This window comes from Rattus norvegicus, chromosome 8, assembly GCF_036323735.1.
Source record: "Rattus norvegicus strain BN/NHsdMcwi chromosome 8, GRCr8, whole genome shotgun sequence".
Classification (NCBI taxonomy): Eukaryota; Metazoa; Chordata; class Mammalia; order Rodentia; family Muridae; genus Rattus; species Rattus norvegicus.
Window position 1 is genome coordinate 13,374,342 of NC_086026.1, and position 20,569 is coordinate 13,394,910.

At 45.5% G+C, this 20,569-nt stretch overlaps 1 protein-coding gene across 9 annotated transcripts in view; it reads right to left on the bottom strand.

Moving 5' to 3' along the window:
- Positions 1-6,209: 6,209 nt before the first annotated feature.
- Positions 6,210-20,569, bottom strand: part of Yap1 (Yes1 associated transcriptional regulator) — a 71,090-nt gene continuing 56,730 nt past the window's right edge. For 8 of the 9 annotated variants that reach the window (XM_006242488.5, XM_008765893.4, XM_006242490.5 and 5 more), the window contains 3 exons: positions 13,445-13,575; positions 10,224-10,336; positions 6,210-8,973 (listed from right to left, as the gene is read on the bottom strand). In XM_006242488.5, the coding sequence (XP_006242550.1) occupies positions 8,738-8,973; positions 10,224-10,336; positions 13,445-13,575 (480 nt within the window). In that variant the 3' untranslated portion in view covers positions 6,210-8,737. Of the gene's footprint in view, positions 8,974-10,223; positions 10,337-13,444; positions 13,576-13,873; positions 13,887-20,569 lie in introns of all 9 variants that reach the window. The other variant, NR_172096.1, reaches the window with a different exon arrangement.

Genomic DNA, 20,569 nt, shown 5'->3' on the forward strand with positions numbered 1-20,569 from the left:
GGTCACCTGACAGTCTTGACATTGCAGGCAGTAAGGTGGGAGATGAATGCTGTCCAACTTGTTTTTTTGCTCTTTCTTTTAATGTGGTCAAGGTCCACAGGATGCCCTTACCCTCCTCCAAATACACACTCAGGGTGTCTCTTCTCTGCTCAGAGACACAACTAAGATGCATTTCCATGGAGATGCGAAATCTCATTAACCTGTTAATTTCAATTCAACAGGTCCAGGACTCTGCCAACGTGAGGACTACCAGTTCCTGCCCGCCACCTTTTCAGAGGGTCTGATGTTTACTGTTACCAAGGAGAATGAGGAGAGATATCTGAACTAGTTGTTCTTTTTGTTACTATCTCTCTTTCCCCACACCTGATCCACCTTCAGGATCTGAACCACAAGAATGATACTGGCCTCTATGCGTCTCCTCTCTTTGGCATTTTCTGCTCTGAATTCCTTTGGCAGGCAAGGCAATCCTTTTGCTGCGTTTGAGACAGAGTCACTCTGCAACTCATGCTTATTCTGTAGAGTCTTGCTCCCAGCCTCCCAAGAATGCTATACAAGTGCCACATCCTGACTGTCCCCACAGAGATTTCCTTTACTACCTTGTAGGTATTCACCACCCACTGGTTGAATAAAATACTAGCTTCTTCCACAGGACTCTATCTCTTCTCAGATGATTGATGGACCTGCCTCAGCATAGGGGCTACCGACTCGTCAGCACCACGACCTGCCCGTCCCACCTTCAAGATCATCTAGAATATCTGGCTGTGTTCTCAGCACTCCTCTCAAAGCTCTTTCTTTCTTGAGTAACATTTAAAATCTATCCTTTCAGAATTTCATACAGGTATACAATGTATTTTGATCCTACCCATGCACCATTCCTCCCTCAGGCTACCCACAGACTCTAGCCAATGCGTTCCCCTTCCAACTTCATGCCCTTTTCTCGCACAAGATGAATCAGTATGGAGTCATCCACTTGAGATATCCAACCTACCAGTGGCCACACTCTCAGAGAAGAGGCTTTCCCTGCACGCAGCAGCCCTCTGCTGATAATGGCAGCTAGCTAATAGCTCCCTGCAGGAGGTGAGGTCTCATGGCTGCTTTCTCATTTCATCTGCATCTTACAGGCTTGATCTTGTTGTTGTGCGGTCATGATTTCACATCATTCCTTGCTGTCCCCACTTCCTGATGCTCCCTGAGCCTTGGTGAGATTAGCACAATGTTCCATTTAGGACTCAGCAGTTAACAGTTACTTATTCACTCTTTCACTAGTGTGACCCTCTGTACTAACCACTGCCACTGTATTTACTATTATTATTATTATTTGTTTGGTCCCCCCCACCCCCGTCCCCATGAGACAGCGTTTCTGTGAAGCCTTGGTTGTCCTGGAACTCACTTTGTAGACTAGGCTGGCTTTGAACCTCTAGAGATCCCCCTGTCTCTGCCTCCCAAGTGCTGGATTAAAGTCATTGCCATGAAACCCAGTCACTGCTAACTGTAAACAAGAAGCCTCTGACGTGGTTGAGCTAAACAAAGATTTATGGGCATAAACATTTAGAAAGTCATTTGGCAAGACCATTTAGCAAAATCCTAAGTTCGGCTTGCCTGCCCTGGGGGCTTGTAACTGTCCAACACTTTGAGCAGGTTTACAGGATCAGACATGAATTCCTCCTGTGAAAGTTGCCTCAAATCCTATCACAAAGCAGGTACCTCTGTAACAATCATGCCTTTCCTGTACCAGTTGCACGTATTACCTGGCAGACTATCACTGTAGCATGGACGTCCAGGCCCCAGTAAGGCCATTGAGAGCTTTTCTCCAACAGCGGCCTGCATAGCGCCATTGGCTCCGTGAACACTAGCCACCAGATAGGAAGTTTCTCTTATGTCCTGAACAAAGGGTGTGTGTTCAGCAAGGCGGCCTTACCTAGTTATCGTGGGAAGCCAAGAGCAGTGACAATGTCCTGTCCTAGAAACTCCTGACCAATGAAGGTAGGGAGCATCCCAGATGGCACTGAGCTCCTAATAATCCGTGTCTTCTAGAAACAGAACGGACCTCACCCTTCAGGGCAGGGTACCTCCATTCAAACCCTTTAACATGACAGGCTGAAATCGGTCTCCACGAGTTTTCACACATCCTCGGTTTGGTTACCTTCAACCCCAGCATCCCCTACTTCTTGCATATTACGTTTTCTAGTGTTCCTTCCTTCCTTCCTTCCTTCCTTCCTTCCTTCCTTCCTTCCTTCCTTCCTTCCTTCCTTCCTATTGTAGACTTTAAAGATGCATTTATTATGTATAGTGTTCTGCCTGCATGTGTGCCTGTACACCAGAAGAGGGCACCAGAGCTCATTACAGATGGTTGTGAGCCACCGTGTGTTTACCAGGAAGTGAACTCAGGACCTCTGGAAGAGCAGAAAATGCTCTTAACCACTGAGCCATCTCTCCAGCCCCCTATTGTACTTTTTAATTGGGTTTCAACATAATAAGATTCCCAGCACTATATAACCTGGGTGCAATTCTAGCACTCGGAAGGTGGAGGCACAAACCATGGGGCATCCTTGGCTACACAAAGAACTCAGTGCCAGCCTGTGCTACCTCAGACTGTCTCAAAATAAAATAAGGTTTTGAAAGAATATGGACAGCTTATTAGTTAATAGTTTAAGACCTTTCTCTTTTCTTAAAATTACATGATGTGTGGGTATCTGAGGTGCAGAAGAGGATGCTGGCTTCTGAGGAGTTCTGGGTGACATGGTTCTGGAAACCAAACTCGGGTCTTCTGGAAGAACAGCAAGCACCAGTAATCTCACAGCCATGCCTCAAGCTTCGGTCATTGCATCTGAGGTGCTGTTTTCTGTACATTTCCCTCCCCCAGTGGGAAGTCTTGAGACTCTGGTTCCCGGTGGGTAGCGTGTAGTGGGACACCAACTTGACTGGACCAATTTACCATTTTCAGTGGCACAAAATTCAGAGCAATGAGAACCGGAAACTGTCAGGCCTTGGGATTCTGTTTCAGTAGCATTGGAAACCTGACAGGAGTCCACTCAGTAATTTTTAGTGCAAACCAGTGTTAAACTTCTAACATCCATCTCGCACCCCAGATTTGTCCAATACTGGCCTCTCTACTCCAGGCCAAGACGTGGCCTCCCTCAGGAGCTTATAGCTTATTGATAACCCTCATATGCTCTGATGCAGCTAGAATATAGGACTGTATTGCTCAATGGTTTGATCACATCCTCTGCATGCTCCAACCGGACTTACAATTTATAGGAGTTCAAGAAGATTAGGAACATGTGACCTGGGTAGGGACTTCAGGTTAGTCATCTGGCTGCTCTTCTGTACGTATCTTTATATCTCTCATAAACTATAAGACAAAGGCTTGAGTGTTTAAGGGCTTACTCTTGGAGAGGATCTGGCATGGGTACTCAGCATGTATACCAGGCATTCACTGTGAATCTAGTTTTGGGGAATACCATGCCCTCTTCTGGCCTCCACAGGCACCTGCACTCAGGTACACATACACATAAAAACTATTAATAATTTTAATTAAAAATAAGTTCTTAAGGCCTGCTAGGCAGTGATGGCATGGGCCTTTAATCCCAGCATTCCAGGCAGAGGCAGAGCCAGGTGAATGTGAGTTCAAGGACAGCCTGGTCTACATTCAAGCTCCAGGACAACCTATGTTACACACAGAAAACCTATGTCTCAATAAACAACAACCCCCATACCCAAACGTCTTGATTCACAGCCAGTGACCAGTGGTGACCATGCCGGGCATGAGCAAAGGTGCTTGTCGCTAGCCCTTGGACCTGCTTTTCCCATGAAACCTCAGCTCTGAAAAAATGGGAAGTGAGAGGAGTTGGTTAAGCACTGATCACCACCAGGGGCAGCAGTAGTGACTGCTAAGGCCGCCTTCTATTATGAGCCACTCCTGTCAACACAAGTACCCAGCTCCTGGGTACTGCCCACAAGAGGCAGTGGTATGAGCACAAGGCTCGTCTTTTGGTGCTGGTTCAGAGATGTAGAATCCCCATATTTTGTGCTAAAGGGGGTGGGGGGAGGGGGAAGACGATGACAAGCTTGTCTCCCTAAGTTGCTGGCTAGCAATGTGAAAAGCCTACATTGTAATGTCTAAAAGGCTTGCAGATCTACCTGACCAAAGTTGACTATGTCAACATACGTACAAGAAAAAAAACAATCAAATCTATCTTTTATTCAAAGTATACCCAGGCCATACTTCTTTTATATTTATAAAAACAAGAGTTTCACAAATATAATTTGTTTTGGAGATCATGCAAGAATGCTTTGGAAAAATCAAAGTGGGGGTGGGACGGGGTGGGGATAGAGTGCGTGCACTGTGTGCAGAAGCCTCAGCTCCATCTGCAACACCATGTAAATGAGTGTGGTACCACACCTTGGTCATTCCAGAACATGGGAGGTGGAGGACCAGAAGTTCAAGGCCATCATAAACGACAGTGCCATGGCCACCTGTCTCCTATGTGATGCTACATGGAGTGTTTAGGAATAAGAACAAAGCAGACAGGACCCTACATAAGATGGTCCCACTGACAGAATGCATATGGAGTGAGTGTACAGGATAGGACAGTCGGTCAAGAGCAGCATCTGTATTGGGATAGCTGCAACATGCGTCTTAGAGGTAAAACCGACATGTATAAAGTCTACCACTGACTACTAAAAGTGGCACTTTATTTTTAGCATTTGTTCTACCAGAAAATCACTAAGCGGGGAAAACGCTTTATAGTTTAATAAAGAGTTCACATATATATTTGAACCATATGAACCAACAGAAAGGCAGTACATACTATATGAGCATGCACTTGTATTTAAAGTAAAAATGTAATGTAGGTCATATACATATGTCTATATATGGCACGTGTGTACTAGAAAGCACTCTAAAAGCACTGAAAACATGGAGAAGTCGAGTGGCAGTGGTGCACATTTTAACTGTAGCACTTGAGAGGTGGAGGCACACACACTTGTGTGAGTTAGAGGCCAGCCTGGTCTACACTGGGAAGAATCAAAAGAATGGTGGACAGTGGACAATGGCTTGGGAACTGAGAGGCTCCAGGAAAACAGGCAGAGGCCTTTGACCTCAGAGGCATTTTGTCCCCTGGATTGCTCTTGGGCATGATTTCATGCCTCCTGCAACATTTATATTCAATAAATAAGACAGGTCATAAGACATGTTTAATCTTGTTGTCAGATCATTGTTAAAGAACCCAAACTGGTCAGTGTACCCTGAATCTGATATGGCCTTCTGCCCTGCTTGCATGCCTTCCCAGACATAATTTACAGCATGTGCCCGGCATTGTGTTTAAATTGGTCAGTCCTAAGAAAGGGTTGCCCTGCTAATATTTATTATGTGCTTACTGACGTTCATGTTTTCCTGAACTCAAATGACCCTCCTTGGAGCGTTGCTTTGTTTCATTTGGGTCTAAAACTATATTGAAATTGAAGGTGTCTACAGTGCTACACTGTAGCCACTCAATTTTTCTTTTCTTAAGATTTATTTATTTAATGTATAATCTCATTACAGATGGTTGTGAGCCACCATGTGGTTGCTGGGAATAGAACTCAGGACCTCTGGAAGAGCAGTCGGAGCTCTAACCGCTGAGCCATCTCTCCAGCCCAGCCAGTCAATTTCTTAAGGTCCTCAAATCCCAGGTCTGAGAGACAGAGATCTGCACAGGCCAGCAAAGGCTGACAGTCTGCAGCATGAATTCCAGGACAACCAGTGCTACAGAGAAACCCTGTCTTGAAAAACCAAAACCAACCAAGCCAAACCAACTTGGAGACTATTTGAGAGAAAAGACAACAATGAAGAGATCCTTATATCCAAAATCCTTATGAAAACAGGGTTGCCAAGTTTATAAAATTCATCCTGCCCCCCAGATGCACAAGCACTCTGAAGTTGCCACAGATACTGGCTCAATTTTTAAGTTTCAACACTAAATGGTCTGGCTTCTAAAGTATTTAACTCATTAATGCTCTTCGTCTTTCACTGCATTCTACAACAGCAACAGCAAACATTCCACAGCTGCTTCCACACGACCTTCCCCTCCTTTCTTTTTGAAAGTTAAGTCTCTGTGTTTAGGAAGCAGTTCTGATACAGAGCAATGCTTACCCCAGCCAGCATTTTCCCTTGTTCCCAAGAGACTCAGAAGCCCTAATTGAAAAGAACACAAATGTGGAAAAGTTGATACATTTTAAGATTATAAAAATTGGTTTATTGTAAAAGAAATTCAAGAATAACCAGTTAAATTCTTATCTGCATGCTACCCACTACAGCCAGGAAGCATTAAACACTGTTGGACACAACAAGAAGACTACGTTGAGGCTGTGATTCAAATTCAGTGAGAGAAAAGGTGCTCGGGTCTCCCACAGTCAGCACGGAGGGTTTGATAAAGTCAGAGGCACTGTCAGGCACCAGGGCTGCTGGACATTGAGGTATAACCAGGCACACCATGCTGAGGGAGAAGGAAGGTGACACATTTCACTTTGTGAGGGAGGTTAAGCAGCTGGAAAGTTAGGAAAAACTTTACTGGGAGCAAGATGAGAGCGAAGTCTTTAAGGAAGAGAAATTAAGTTCATAAAAGCTTTTCTAACAGTAACAGGGCTCTGCTACCTCTCACCAGCCCATGCCCACCTGCCCTCCCCCTCCCCACACTGAGGCTACTCTGCCCACAGAAGATGTGGTCCTTTGTTCTGGAGTTTCCTGGAGAATCATGGGCACTCAGCATGCCTATTATCTGTGAATCCCCACACTGCTGCGGACCATCCATCTGCGCAGTTTTCAGTTAGAGTTTCCTCTCTGTTCTAAAGTCAATGCATCCTCCCGTGGTTGTTTCCCCAGACTAGATTCAAGGGTGAATCTTCAGCTTGGTTCTGATTAAAAGCCTTGAGTTGATGGCCTCAAATGACTGACCTATGAATCATATATAATACACTGATTGCATTTTTTGAGCACTCAAAGTACTAAATAAAACTTTTCTACTTCATTCTTGCGCTATACTACTCAAAAGGCCAAAATACAAGATTTCTATCTTCCTAAGCTGACAATTTTTATAGTTAGCAGCTTTAGCCAGGGGAAAATTTGTTGTTGTTGTTGTTCATTATGAACCCTTGAAAATAAGGGACTCTTCTAGAAGCACTCAAAGACTCTAAATGAGAGGTGCTAACTGGTGCAGCGACTGCAATTCACAACCAACTATTACGTCATAGCTTATACGCAGAGTTAATTCACGCCTATTTTGTTCCTTTAAAAAATACTCTTTGGAAACCATCATTACTCTTGGAGACACATACTCTAGTAATCTTTCTTCTTGTAAAAATAAAGCCATAATCATGCTTCGCTCTAGCCCTTTGCTAAGTTCAGCCACCCCCGCACACTTACTGTCTGTTCACTTTACTGGCCAGCCAAGGCCTCACAGCATTCTTCGCCCTACCCCAGGGTCCACTGAACACAGGCACGTGAGGTTTCCTAAGACTGATCTTGTAGGTGACAGTCAATACTCAAAAGTATCTGAGTGGACAGCCGAGGCCGAGGCGGAAGGAAGGCCTGCCTCTCCAAAGCTCAAAGCTCTGAGACTGCACAACGGAATCAGTCCAAGGGAGTGAGGCCACTGGTGGCTTCTATCCTCACTGCCGCAGTGCAGAGGGCTGGAGAGCTCTTCCTGGCTTTACCCACAACCAGAGCCCTTTCTATAACACTGCCCTCCTTCCCTCCCTCCCTCCCACCCTCCTCAAACACCTGCAGATTGCCCCAACCAGAATTTCAACTATCCGTGAAACATAACTAAGATGTCTAAATGCATATGCTCAAGGCTACCATTTCAACAGTAAACTAGGAGCGAAGGAAACACTTATCAAGACACACTCTGCTACACACTACCACAGACATCAGAAGAGTGTGTACATACGTAGAGAGGAGACAGCCAAGATTTAAATAGGATGTTAAAAAGTCGAGAAATATAGATTTCCCCCAAAAGAATGGTACTGCCCACCCCAAGCTACAGCTATGAATGACTTCATTAAGTTGCCTACGTTCCACCAAAACCAACCACAGAAAAGAAAACAGAAAAACCAACCAAAACACCCACAGAAAATATCCATTCAAACCTAACCTAGAGTATGTGGCATAATTAATGTATTTCTATGGAAACTGTCCCATGCCTCATGAGCTTCTAAGATAAAATCCAGGTCACTATGTGCCTAATGGTATGACTAAAAAAAGAAACAGGAAGTCCATCAGTCTTCGGCATGGGTCTTTGCCATCTTCCGGTCTTCCGTGAGATCAGATGCCACGCGTCTGGCTTGTTGGACCCAAGGGCCAAAGGCAGCTGAAGAAACCGTGTCTTGAACAGACGCATAAAGCATTTCAGACCCAGCCTGGGGTTCAGTTGAGGATGGGTGAAGACCAGTGGAGGAGGCCGGGCATCTGTTATCGACAGGCTCCCCACAACCCAGAGAGCACAGCTGCCAGAGCAAAGGAAACAAAGGGCTCTGGCTATTTGTGGTTCTGGTTCTTTAGGGGTGGCCGTGAAGAGGTCAGCAACCTAAGAGCAGCAATGGCAGAGAAGAGCAGAGCAACAGTGGATGATCCCCGCTGGACACTGGTCACCTGTTCTGTGTTAGCCAGAGAATCACCCACTGGCTTATCTGAATGCAGGAGTGCACACCTTAGGCTCTGTGGATCCTTCACAGACCCGGAGAGTGGCTCCGGACAGCTCTATAACCACGTGAGAAAGCTTTCTTTATCTAACTTGGTGGCAGCCAACACAGACTCCACATCCAGGATTTCGGAACTCAGCGCTTCCTGAAGGCTGGGCATCAGCTCCTCCCCTTCTATGTTCATTGCATCTCCTTCCAGTGTGCCAAGGTCCACATTTGTCCCAGGGAGGGCCTCCAGGTAATCAGGGAAGCGGCTCTGCTGGGACGGCAGGGTGCTCTGGCTGATGGTGTCTCCTAGTTTTGGGGAGGGAACAAAATGTTTTGTAAGAAGCTTCAGAGCTGCCCCTGTGAGCACAGCCATGGGAAACAGAAACACCCAGCGTCTGTCTACCTTAGAAAACCACACACAGAGACCACTTGGTAACAGTGCCAAGTTTCACGTGCCTCAGCCCTTCAGTCATGCAGTACAGATCATGGCCTGGCTGCGCACTACGAAGGGCTACCTGATGGGTTGTGAAGAACTGACACTCACTCCCTTGGAATTCTATATGCAGCAGTGAGAAATGACAACCATGCCTTCTCTCTTTCTCCTAGGAATGCACCACCATTTCTAGGTCATTTACATATTAAGATGGAGCGTCTTCTGTCTCTCGTTGTACTCTGGGACACTAACATTCAGCACTGTAGACAGTACTCTGAGTCACACACGCCATAGAGGAAGAACATTCCCAGGAGTCCTTGAAGGCAAGTGGCCCTCTCGCCCCCCAGACTTCTTTCTAAATCACTTACCTGCCTAGAGAACTTTTATCTATGTTAGCACTCCTCCTTGGAGCTTTGCCAGAACTTACATTCAGAAAAACAATCGGCCTTTCTGGTACAAGGGGGCCAGAGAGGTGAGCCATGAGAGTGGGTGGGAGGGGCCAGGATGGGGCTAGACATGAAGTAGGCCCAAGAGGCTCCTAAAGAAGATTTCTGACCTAGGTGAACTCAGAGAAAGCAGGGCACAAGTTCTCACCTTCATGTGTCAGATAAAGTCAAGCTCCGAAGACTTCCACACTTTGGAGAAAATGTATCACTGTCCTGTGCTCTCTCCAGCCCCAAGGCAGAGGTCTTAGCTCCTCAATACTCGTGCAACTATTTCAACTATAAAGTCAGTAAGTCTTACTCTAGGCCCCCTCCCCGCAAATATGGCTTCCCAGCCCCGTAACACTGTTAACAACGCAGCTGAACCCAAAGTATTCAGAGGAAAGAGAAAAACAGTGGGTCACAAAAAAATTACTCAAAATTAACAACACAGATCTAAAACAAGAAACTTCTAATAGGCCCAACTAACACGTTAAAACAGAACAGGCTCAAAAGCTGGCCGGCCACTGAGGAAGCTGGGCAGGAGGGCCATGAGTCATCTCAAAAAGAAAAGAAAAACCAGTGTGTCAGCCTGTGCCTGAATCCAGGCTAGCCTGTGCTAGCTCCAGTGGAATCGGAACTAAGAAGGAAGGAGGAACACAGCTAATGACCACCCACGCTGAAAGTGAATCAGTACTTGCCTGTGTCCATTTCATCCACGCTGTTCAGGAAGTCGTCTGGGGTCCGAGGGATGCTGTAGCTGCTCATGCTGAGGCCACTGTCTGTGCTCTCATCTCTAGAGTGATAGGTGCCACTGTGAAAATAGTGAAGACACACAGGAAGATTCCATCAACTTGGCAAAGGTGAACACATGTTAAGCGAGACCATGATTCTTAGAAGAACAGTGAGTAGTCCTGGCCTTGCAGTGCTCTTCAGAGCCCAACAGCCTCTGACTTAGAATGGGATAGACACACTGCTCCTAACTAAAGTGACAACTGCTAAAGACAGAGGTATCTGAAGGTTGAGCTTGGTGGCAACTGAGAGAAAAAAAGTGACAAGCCCCATTACCTATTTTGAAGCTTGGGGTCTTCAAGGTCTCAAGTCCCAAACCCAGGGGTCAAAACCACATTAGGCTCATGTCCAATTCCCACCTCCCAAGGCACCAGAGTTTAGCGAGGGATAGCCACGCACAGCAAGTCAGGGAAGTGACTGAAGAGTCCCAAGTCACTGAAGGCAGAATCCCCACAACTCGACTTTCTTGTCACACTGGGGGAGGGGACACCCAAATACAGCGCAGACAAGAGGCCCAAGGTTCTGAAGAGAAGGGACAAAGCAGAGCCCTTAGGAGAAAGGAGCCAACGTGCAATTTTACTGTAAGGTGGAATGGAAAGCCTCAAGGTTGATTCAAGAGCAACAGAAAACAACCTTGAAGCGTCCTAAAGAGAATGGCTGATAATAGGGGCTCTAACCTGAATTCTACTAACACTGAAAGAAACCAACAAACCAATAACCCCCAATCCTGAGGGCGACGGCTACGCTTATGGCTTCTGATCACAAATGTAGACTGACTTTCTTACATGATGGACATTTAAAGTGTTTGTTTAAAAAACCAAAACACCTCCACCAGATCCCAGGTCAGCAGTACAAGTATGTTTGAGCCCAACCTTCTAATGAATTGTTTGATGCATTCGGCCCATTCTCTCCCTCATCACTCTACACGACAACTGTTGCTTTATGCCAACAAGTCTGAAACATTCAGAAGCCTCACACAAATGCAAGACACAAACTTGCCCGAGACTGTTGGTATATAACATAGCCATACTTCATGGAACCTCAGCCCTGAGCTGCTGTAGCCACAGCAGCAGCTGAGGGAGGGAAGAAGGGCTTTGAAGGCGAAGAGGAAGAAGCCTGAAAAGTCAGCAGCAACGCTTCTTCGAGGGGAGGTCAGAGACAGGTGGGACTCGGACCTTGAGGCAGTGCTGAGACTCACTATTGAGCAGAGCAGACATCAAGAGACTTTTTCAAGAAAAAAAAAGTGGGGCTGGAGAGATGGCTCAGCGGTTAAGAGCACCGACTGCTCTTCCAGAGGTCCTGAGTTCAATTCCCAGCAACCACATGGTGGCTCACAACCATCTGTAATGGGGTCTGATGGCTTCTTCTGATGTGTCTGAAGTATACTCACATGCACAGAGATGGACAGCACAGGGGGCAGAGGGCTCTGGAGAAGGGCCATCTCCATTCTGCAATTTCAGAGACCCTTAGGCTTTAGCACAAAGCTGGTCAGAGGTCTGAAGGGCTGTCACATATCTCTGCCTATTGCTTCCCTGCTTTTGAGACTCTGATTCTATCCTCAGATAAGCCTTTAACAAAAGAGATACTTGAAAAGCTCTGGAATTCTTCCTCTGGGGGATTCTGTTGTATGGCCCCTTATCTAGTTACAGTTTAAAATTACAAGCGTGGGTAAATAGACTTGAGTTTAGATAGTAATTCAAAGTCTGCATCTTTCTCTCAGTATATATAGTAAATACGACTTCAAAATACCTTTCCATTGATTTTGGGGCAGGGCCTTAAGCTACATACAGCAGGTTGTCCTGGAACTTACTACTTGGCAGCTGAACTGGAACTCCTGTATCAGCCTCCCAAGTGCTGGGATTGCAGTGTGAGTAGGTACCCCAGGACAAATTCAAATAGCCTTTCATGCCCTTTGAAAAGAAACCTACCTTACAGGCCAACTTCTTTAGCTTCTTTTGACAAGATCTCACTATGTAGCCCTGGCTGTCCTTAGACCAGACATCAGCCCTGCTTCTCTGGCTCCTTGGTGCCGGGACCAAGGTGTGCCTGGTTCCTTAGTACCAGGACTGAGGTGTGCCTGGCACAAGGAGATGATGGAAAATTCAACTATTCAAAATGTTCTAATATCATCAAATAAGTTTTTGCTAAAATTAAATAAAACATTTTCTAATTTAACTGCTAAGAATTGAAAATAGTTTTCCTAAGCCAATTTCTGAGGGTGAGAGGGGTGCTTTGTTTTTTGAGACAGGGTTTCTCTGGATGTCCTGGAACTCACTTTGTAGTCCAGGCTGGCCTTGAATTCACAGACAGCTGCCTGCCCCCGAGTTTGCCTCCTTCTGGGATTAAAAGCATGTGCCACTATCACCTAGCTTCCTAAACCGATTTTAAAAGCATGTTGTAAATTGGGCATGATGGCTCATCCATGTAATGCTTGAAGGTTAAGGCAGGAGGAGGAGGATCACTGATCCTTCGAGGCCAGCTTGGGCTACAGAGAGACCCTAACTCAAAACAAAACAAAACCAACCAAACAAAAAATGAACAAACCAACAAACAGAAAGAAGGAAAGGTATGTTACTTATAAGCACTTTGGGGAGGTGGGAGGGAATCCATCACAGAGTATTCTATCTTTTTGAAAAGCGAAGTTCAGCAGATATTTTCTAACACAGCAGGTAGGTTTTAGTTAAAAATTAATCATAAATGGTTCAAATCCAAGCTCTATAAACCCACTGTGAAGAACCTGGAGCTTACATCATTGTGTTTGAAGATTTGGGTGGGCATAGCACCCCCACCCTTAGGGGTAGGATGTTGCTACCTGCTTGCTTTCACAAAACGGCATCCACTCAATCCTTCAAGTCCCTAAAATTTTAAGGGACTTTATTTAGCACAGAGTGTGGGCAGGAGAGAGCATGTCGGGGCTTTGACCCAGATTCCAGCACAAGCCTTATTGGCTAGCCCTCTCCTACTGCCGCAGCCCGTTTAATCCTCAGCTTTGACCATGCTGGGCATCTGTGCCGAGACGATTGACAGCTATGGGTTTTGGCCCACACAGAAATTCTACACAGCCATAAATCTCAAAGCAGAACAACAAAGCAAGGGTCCTTTCCAGTTATTGGCCAGTATTCTCACCAACCTGTTAAGAAAGGGATCTGAACTATTGGTTGTCATTGTCCTCAATTCCTGAGTCATCCCGGGAGAAGACACTGCATTCTGAGTCCCTCCATCCTGCTCCAGTGAGGGCAACTGGCTGCGGAGAGCTAATTCCTTAAACAGACAAATGTAAAGACAAAAGTCAGTCTGCTGATTAACAAATTTATTTTTAGATTTAAGAGAGATGCAATACCACAAAAGGGGTAAATACGCATGAAAAAGGTAAAACATTAACATTTAACACTTCCTAATCAGAATAACCAAATTCTTCTACCCATTTCAAGTGATTAGAAGTAGGCTGCAGACACTAACCCCAAAACATGCACAATTTTAATTGCAAAGATCCCCCAAAATCTCCCCTTGGGACAGTCAGGGCTTTAAATGGTAGTTCTTAGACTTCATCGTCACTTACCCGCTCTGACGGTCTGGGCCAGCAGTGCAAACAAAATGGAAAGGACAAGGACAGTGTGATTTGTTGTCAGGCACAGTGCCCCGCCCCCACTGAGCACAGGAAGCCTCGCCATCTTAGGGACTTCCTCCCAGAACCAAATAGAGCTGTGTTCTCTCCTTTGGGGTAACATTTCTTCAGGGATCAAACAGTGCTCAACAGAATCCTACCTGGAAATCTGCCACAGGCTGACGGGCCTTGGAGATATTTCAGACATTCTGCACCAGGGCCTCTCACCACTCTACTCTATAAGTCGTGGACTTGTCTCCTGAGCAGACGTCATCCCTGACAGAGCACAGGCCCCTCTCTTCTACTTGTTAACTGACTTGCAACACTGAGTTTTCTATAAAGCATGCTGTCAGGTCTCTGCCGTTTCCAGACCCACGGCTGCCTTTAAGGTAGTTTCCTCCAGCCACATCTAAAGCCACATCTTCGCTCGCTCAGGGCCTGAGCCATCAACACCTCCACACAGCTACAGCTATGGTGTCTCCTCTCTTTAATCCAGGTTTATTTACATCCTCAGGCCTAATGTCCTTCACACTGGAGCTCCTTACCTAGAGGTGTACTGAGTATTCAGGTCTGTGCACGTGTGCGAGGGAAAGATTACCTTACATTTTTGGTAAATTTGAACTCAAATTTTAAAACTTCTTCAATTATGAATGGACAATAACAGTATTCATTGTAGCTGATTTTTCAACAGTATTTCCATAACTCATAATTCCACAACACTTCTCAGTCATTAGGGAAATGCAGGATCAAACTAGTCCAAATTACTATAAAGAAAACCAACACCAAATGCTGTAAAGATCGAGGGGGTGAAGAAGGAAACCCTGTGCACCGCTAGAGAGCAAGTTCACTCTATAAACAGAGGAACACTAGGAACGAGGGCCGTCAGAGAACCACTCCTGTAAACACCAGAGGGATGTGAACTCCGAGACATCTGCACACCTATGTGTGATATTGCTTTACTCACAACAGCCAAGGCTCCGAGGCAAGAAAGACGTCTAGAGGCCCAGCAACAGATGTGTAGATTAACTGATTGATATGAAATATGAAAGAGAACTCATGGAAATGGGTGAAGATAGTGGACAAAGCAAGCAAAACTTGGACAAGTATCCTACAGTTTCTCCTACTGAAAATCTCAATTTAAAAAAGTATATACACCCACAAAGGCATCAAAAGGAAAGGTGGGTTATTTGGTGGGGGAGACCAACAAAGAGAGATCAAGAGGATGCTGTGTGGGGTACATATGAGGAAAGCACACTATGATAAACATGTATGAAATACTATATAACCCATTGTTTCTTATATTAAACTTCCCATCCAGACCAGACTATCCTTAAACTCACTCTGTAGATGAGGCTAGCCTCAGACTCAAGACCTGCTTCTGCCTCCCAAGGGCTGGGATTAAAGGTGTGCACCACCGCCTGGCTAATATGTCATTACTGTGCACCCCTGCACTTTCTCAGGACTGTGTTTTCCCTGTGTGGCTCCAGGAAACCAGTTCTTGGATGACCTCATCTCCCATTTAACCCTTCACACTCCGGGCCCTTCCTGCTCTAGCCTTTTCTGGTTTCCTTTGTCCTCTCTCTACAAGCCCATGACTTATTGATAGGCCCTATACCTTTCTAGGTGGTGTGTGTATGTGTTAAGTCTGCCTGCGTATTCTTTACTGGGTCATGCCTGCGTCCACTGCTTCCCCATCTCAACAAGAACACTGAGACTCTCAGGCCCAGTCTTAGATCCTCTGGCTGTTTCTGCTCAAAGGCCAACACTCTGCAGTGGTTCCTGTGATAACCCAGTTCTGTCAGACAGAATTCCCTTGCTGACTACATCACCCTGAAAGGTGAGAAGTGACTCTAGTGGTGGAGCATCCCCACAGCTTCTCAAACTTCGCTCTCCCATGCGTGGCTTCTTGCTAAGACAGTGTTTTTTCTATTATTTAGGGCTCAAGGAAGGCAATGTTTTTCCTATCTAACTCCAATGATCCCAGCTGCATTTTTGAGATTGGATTTTGCAGGCCACGTCTTTAAACCCCAAGCACATAGCAGGCTGTGGAGCATCCTGCATTAACCTATGTCCTGAAAGGACAGAGTCAAGAGGCTGTTTTATTGAATAAAATGGTAGCAACCCTGAATAATCAATCCATAGCATCCTGAAACTGAACACGCCCAGGACTGTACGGAGTGCTACCGATATGCTACGGAGAGCTACCGATATGCTACGGAGACATGCTAGGAAGGGGCTGCCTCCACCCATATCCTAGCACCTCAGATGCATTTTATCAAAGAGACCCATTTTGGTCTATCTGGTTTTTAATTGTGTTCAGTCAACGGTACATGGCCATAGCTAACAGTTAATAGAAATAACTGTAGTGTGGTGAATTTTCATAGTATTTTAACAATCTTTTATCTTGGCTCTTTTGAAGATTGTGCTTTTCCAAGATCACTGCATGCATTAAAACTAATAGCAGCCCCTTGTTGGTTGTGATGAACACTTTTAATTCAGCAGAGGCAGAGGCAGAGGCAGGCAGGCAAATCTGTGAGTTCCAGGACAGCCATGGCTACGCAGAGAAACTGTCTCAAGGCCTCTGTTTCTGCTCTTTGAATTCTGTTGCTCTTCTGCTTTTACTGGTTTTTCTTTTTAATTTACTTATTTTTATTGCACATGCACTGGTATAAGTTTGAGGGTGAGGACCCTCTAGAACTGAGGTTATAGACAACTGTGCTCTACCACATGGATGCTGGAAAATCCAGGTTCTGTCAGTGCAGCCCGTGTTCCTAACTGCTAAGCATGCACTTCCTGACCCACTGCCACCTCAGTCTCTCCCACTGGCAGACGATGCAGATCTCGAAGTCTAGACTTACCAAGAAAGGCAACCTGGGATGTGAAGGCAGCTAGTTGTTCATTCCTAGTCACCCAAGGAGCCTCCAAGAAGGCCCTGAGCCATGATCAAAATCCAGCTACCCGTCCTTGAGAGGATCAGTAAAAAAAGGTGACAGGGTGACAGTACTCTGCGCTACAAGGCTGGCAACAATTTGAAGGAAACCAGAACCACAAAGACATCTGTCGTGGACACACAGATAAGCAGCTATACTCAAGGCAAGATCACTCATGTCCTCAGAAAGGAAGACACTGTGCTTCCTGTCATTCCCTTAACACAACTTAAAGTTTTGTGTGAATAAACAAACATGGTGTGTACCCTTTTATCTAGAGTACACAATCCCACACCCCTACATAGACCCAAGCCAGGTGCCGTGACGGTGCACACCTGTAATTCCGGCACCTGGAAGGTTTAGGGGAAGGAGGTCCAGTCTTAAAGCCAGCCTGGGCTACAAGAGCCAGGTTTCAACAGAGGCAGGAAACTCAAGTTCATTCTGGAAAACAGGCAAACCCATCTTCCTCATGAAGCACCACAGAAATCTAGATCAGGCTGGGACCACTGACTTTACTCACAAGGCAGGACTCTAAACATGTCCCAGATTAGCTGAGATTTACAGGCTCACTGGGAAAAACTACTGCATATTTGAATTATTACAGAAGAGAATGCACTAAAAATACTTGATTTAGAAAAAGTCAAATACTCTAGTAGCAGAACTATTTGATCTCTGACACAGGGCAGAAGACTGACCTGGCTCTGGCCAAACTTCTTCTGACTTGCTTACTTCCCCATTTTGTAAGACTTTCAAACTTTTCCAACTACCTTTGGGAAAAGAGAAGTTGGACCATCTTGTATTTTTAGCTCAGTCGTCTAATTTTAGGCACTGTGTTCAAGATGAAATAACCCCAAGCTCCTTGGAGACAGAGCAACTTGCAACATCCAGTGCTTTGGGTGAAGTCACTCCTGTAGGCTGTCCAACCATGTCCCCAGGCTGAAGTTGTACAGCTGCTCCACACTGACCCAGTTACAGGACAATGGCTGTGTCTCTGTACTGAGGCGGCTAATGCTGCGCCACGGAGGCTATAGCCCCAGCAACACTGGTTCCCATAGGACAGCGTACAGAGGATCTTTTGAAAAAGCCAGCTCTGATTTCACGTTCATTCTCCTTCAGCATCTGACGAGGTGCAGCACAGAGTAGGATGCACCTCCAATCTTCCGTTCACGTCTGAGAGCTGCCTAAAGCCTTCTCAGAGGCGCTGACAACATGTAAAACGCTTTGTTTACTAAGTGTGCCTGTCACATGCCATTTACCTAAAGTGCTTTCAACTCCACAAGGTTGTTTACTGAAAGCACACAGATTAGAGACAGGAAACCCTGTAGCACCTTGGCTCCAAGAAGTAACCTCTGACACAGGACAGAGGGTGCAGGTAATGGCGCTCCCTGCATGCAGGTTGATTTATATAGGAAGAGAAGTTGTTTTTAGATTCAATTAATGCCCAAGATGTGATTAAGAAAGAGGGGAGTGGGGAGGAAGCCAGGTGTGCTCCAGCCTGTAATCAGTAGTGGGGGACTGAGGCAGAATTCTAGTTCAAGGCCAAGCTGGACCACAGAAAACAAGACCCCCCCCCCCCCACAAAAGGAAGTCAGGGAGACTACTTTACGCAAAAACTCAAAAACAAAGTGATCCACCCCCCTCCATCATTCACGTGTTAAACATTCATTTCAACTGATTACCACTCTAGCTTTTGACAGTTTCTTGAAGCTGACAACAGGTTTAACTTTACTGAATCCTATTTGCTGCATATGAAAATACTAAGGGTAGTCAACTGCGGGTGCAGCCAAGTCAGTCTGTACTGTCTTTGGCAGTACTGAGATATGCTGCAAAGCATGTGCCTTTGGATACTGCATGGCACACAGGCATGGGCAAGTTGGCAACCACCTGCTTAAGGAGGGTCACCTTTGTGAGCTAGAAATCTAATGTAGGAAATGAAAAGTTAACTCCAAAAATGCATATTCTTACAAATGGTCTGCCTCGGCTGCAGCAATGTAAACCAACAATCCTGAAGACAGCAGAAGCTGCCATTGCTCAAGGTCAGAGTCTTAGCCAGGTGTGGAGGTGCAGTTTATGACCCACGTTCAAGGCTAGCCTGTTCTACACAGTGAGTTCAAGACCAACCCTGCTTCAAAACCAAACCAAGACAGACCGGGTCTTATCAGTCTCCTTTCCAGCTCATCTCTGAGTCCTAGAGTTCTTCATTACTTCCGAAATAAACACACCAAGTTGGGCTGTTTCTGAAAGATTTCTAGAGTTTGGTCTTTTGTAACCTGAGACTTGAAAACCAAACAAGAAAAAACTAGAAAGCTCTTTATGGCATCACTTCCTCAAGAGGCAATTATAGTTAATAAAACATATCGTTAGTAAGACAGAGCAGTAAGCTGTTAGCTGTCTCACTGTGTAGCTCTGGATGGCTTGGAACTCACTATGTAGACCAGGCTGGCCCTGAACTTACTGAAATTCAAGGCAAACCAGTTAAATAAATCTTAGGATTTATGAGAAATTAGGGCTTCCAAGAGAAAAGAGATTTGAAAAAAGTGTTAAAAGAACTGTAAATTATGATTTCTGGTATCTGTTAACTTTGAGTAGGGGAAGCCAAATTCTTTGCTACTACCAAATTCACAAGAAAGAAATGTCTCTGGCAATTGTTTTTAATAGCCTTTTTCCTATCAAGTGTTAATGTGTAGCTAGTCAAATTCTCTAACACTATTACTCACTGAGCTGTGCCAGGAACAGGGAGACCTGTCTAACACAGCCACAGAACACTGACACTGTCATTGCTATGAAGACTGAAACTGACTTTTGACCACCTAAATCTGAGTGAGATGAGACATTTATGTGATTGTCTTACCTCGAGTATTTCAGCTATTCTGATGAGGACAGTCCTGGGTGAGACCTGGCCTTAGAGCAAACAGAAAGCCCTAACTGGTAGGATCTCACCAATGAAGAACTGCTTACCAAATATTGAGGAGTTACTGACCTCGAAGCATGACCCAGGGAGCCTTTCAGGCAGAAAGACCCCAGACACTCAGAACCCCATTTTCAGCAAAGAAAAGGGGTAATGTGTACCCGGAAGGAGAGTCATTTCCTCCAAGTGTGACAGAGCTGGAGTGTGCAGGGTGGCCTTGTGAGGGACCTGCACACACCACAGGCGGTGGTGCTCACAATCAGAGCAGACGTGTTTACACAGCTACGGCTTCCTTTGGATTGTAGAAATGCAAATGTAAGCTCTACGTAAGGACAATTTCTCTGAATCCTATAAACACACTGTAAGAAATTATGGTGACACGTTCCATATTTAGTTATGAAATCTAAAAATGCTTTGAAAGGTCTTCCTTCTGTCGACATGATCCACACTACAAGCCTGAGGTTTTCACAAACCCATGGGGACACAAGTACACACAGGTTATGGAATCCCAGAATACAGATATGATTTGTTAGCCTCATTAAAAGTGCTAAAAATAGTTTTGACTGTAGTTATTTAAAAGTGCTGGCAGTGCTTGTACACACGTGTATGTAATCCAGTAACTCAGAGAGAGCTTGGAGCCTGCTAGTAGGTGTTCAAGCCCAGCCTGGTTTAAGTAGCAAGTTCCAAGACAGCTAGAGCTACACAGCCAACACCCTGTCTAAGACCAATGCACGCTCTGGAGTCTGGAGCCGCTAACAGCCTCATCCACGGCTATGAACAAGACCCACATACATCATCACTGTGAGACTCATCTTT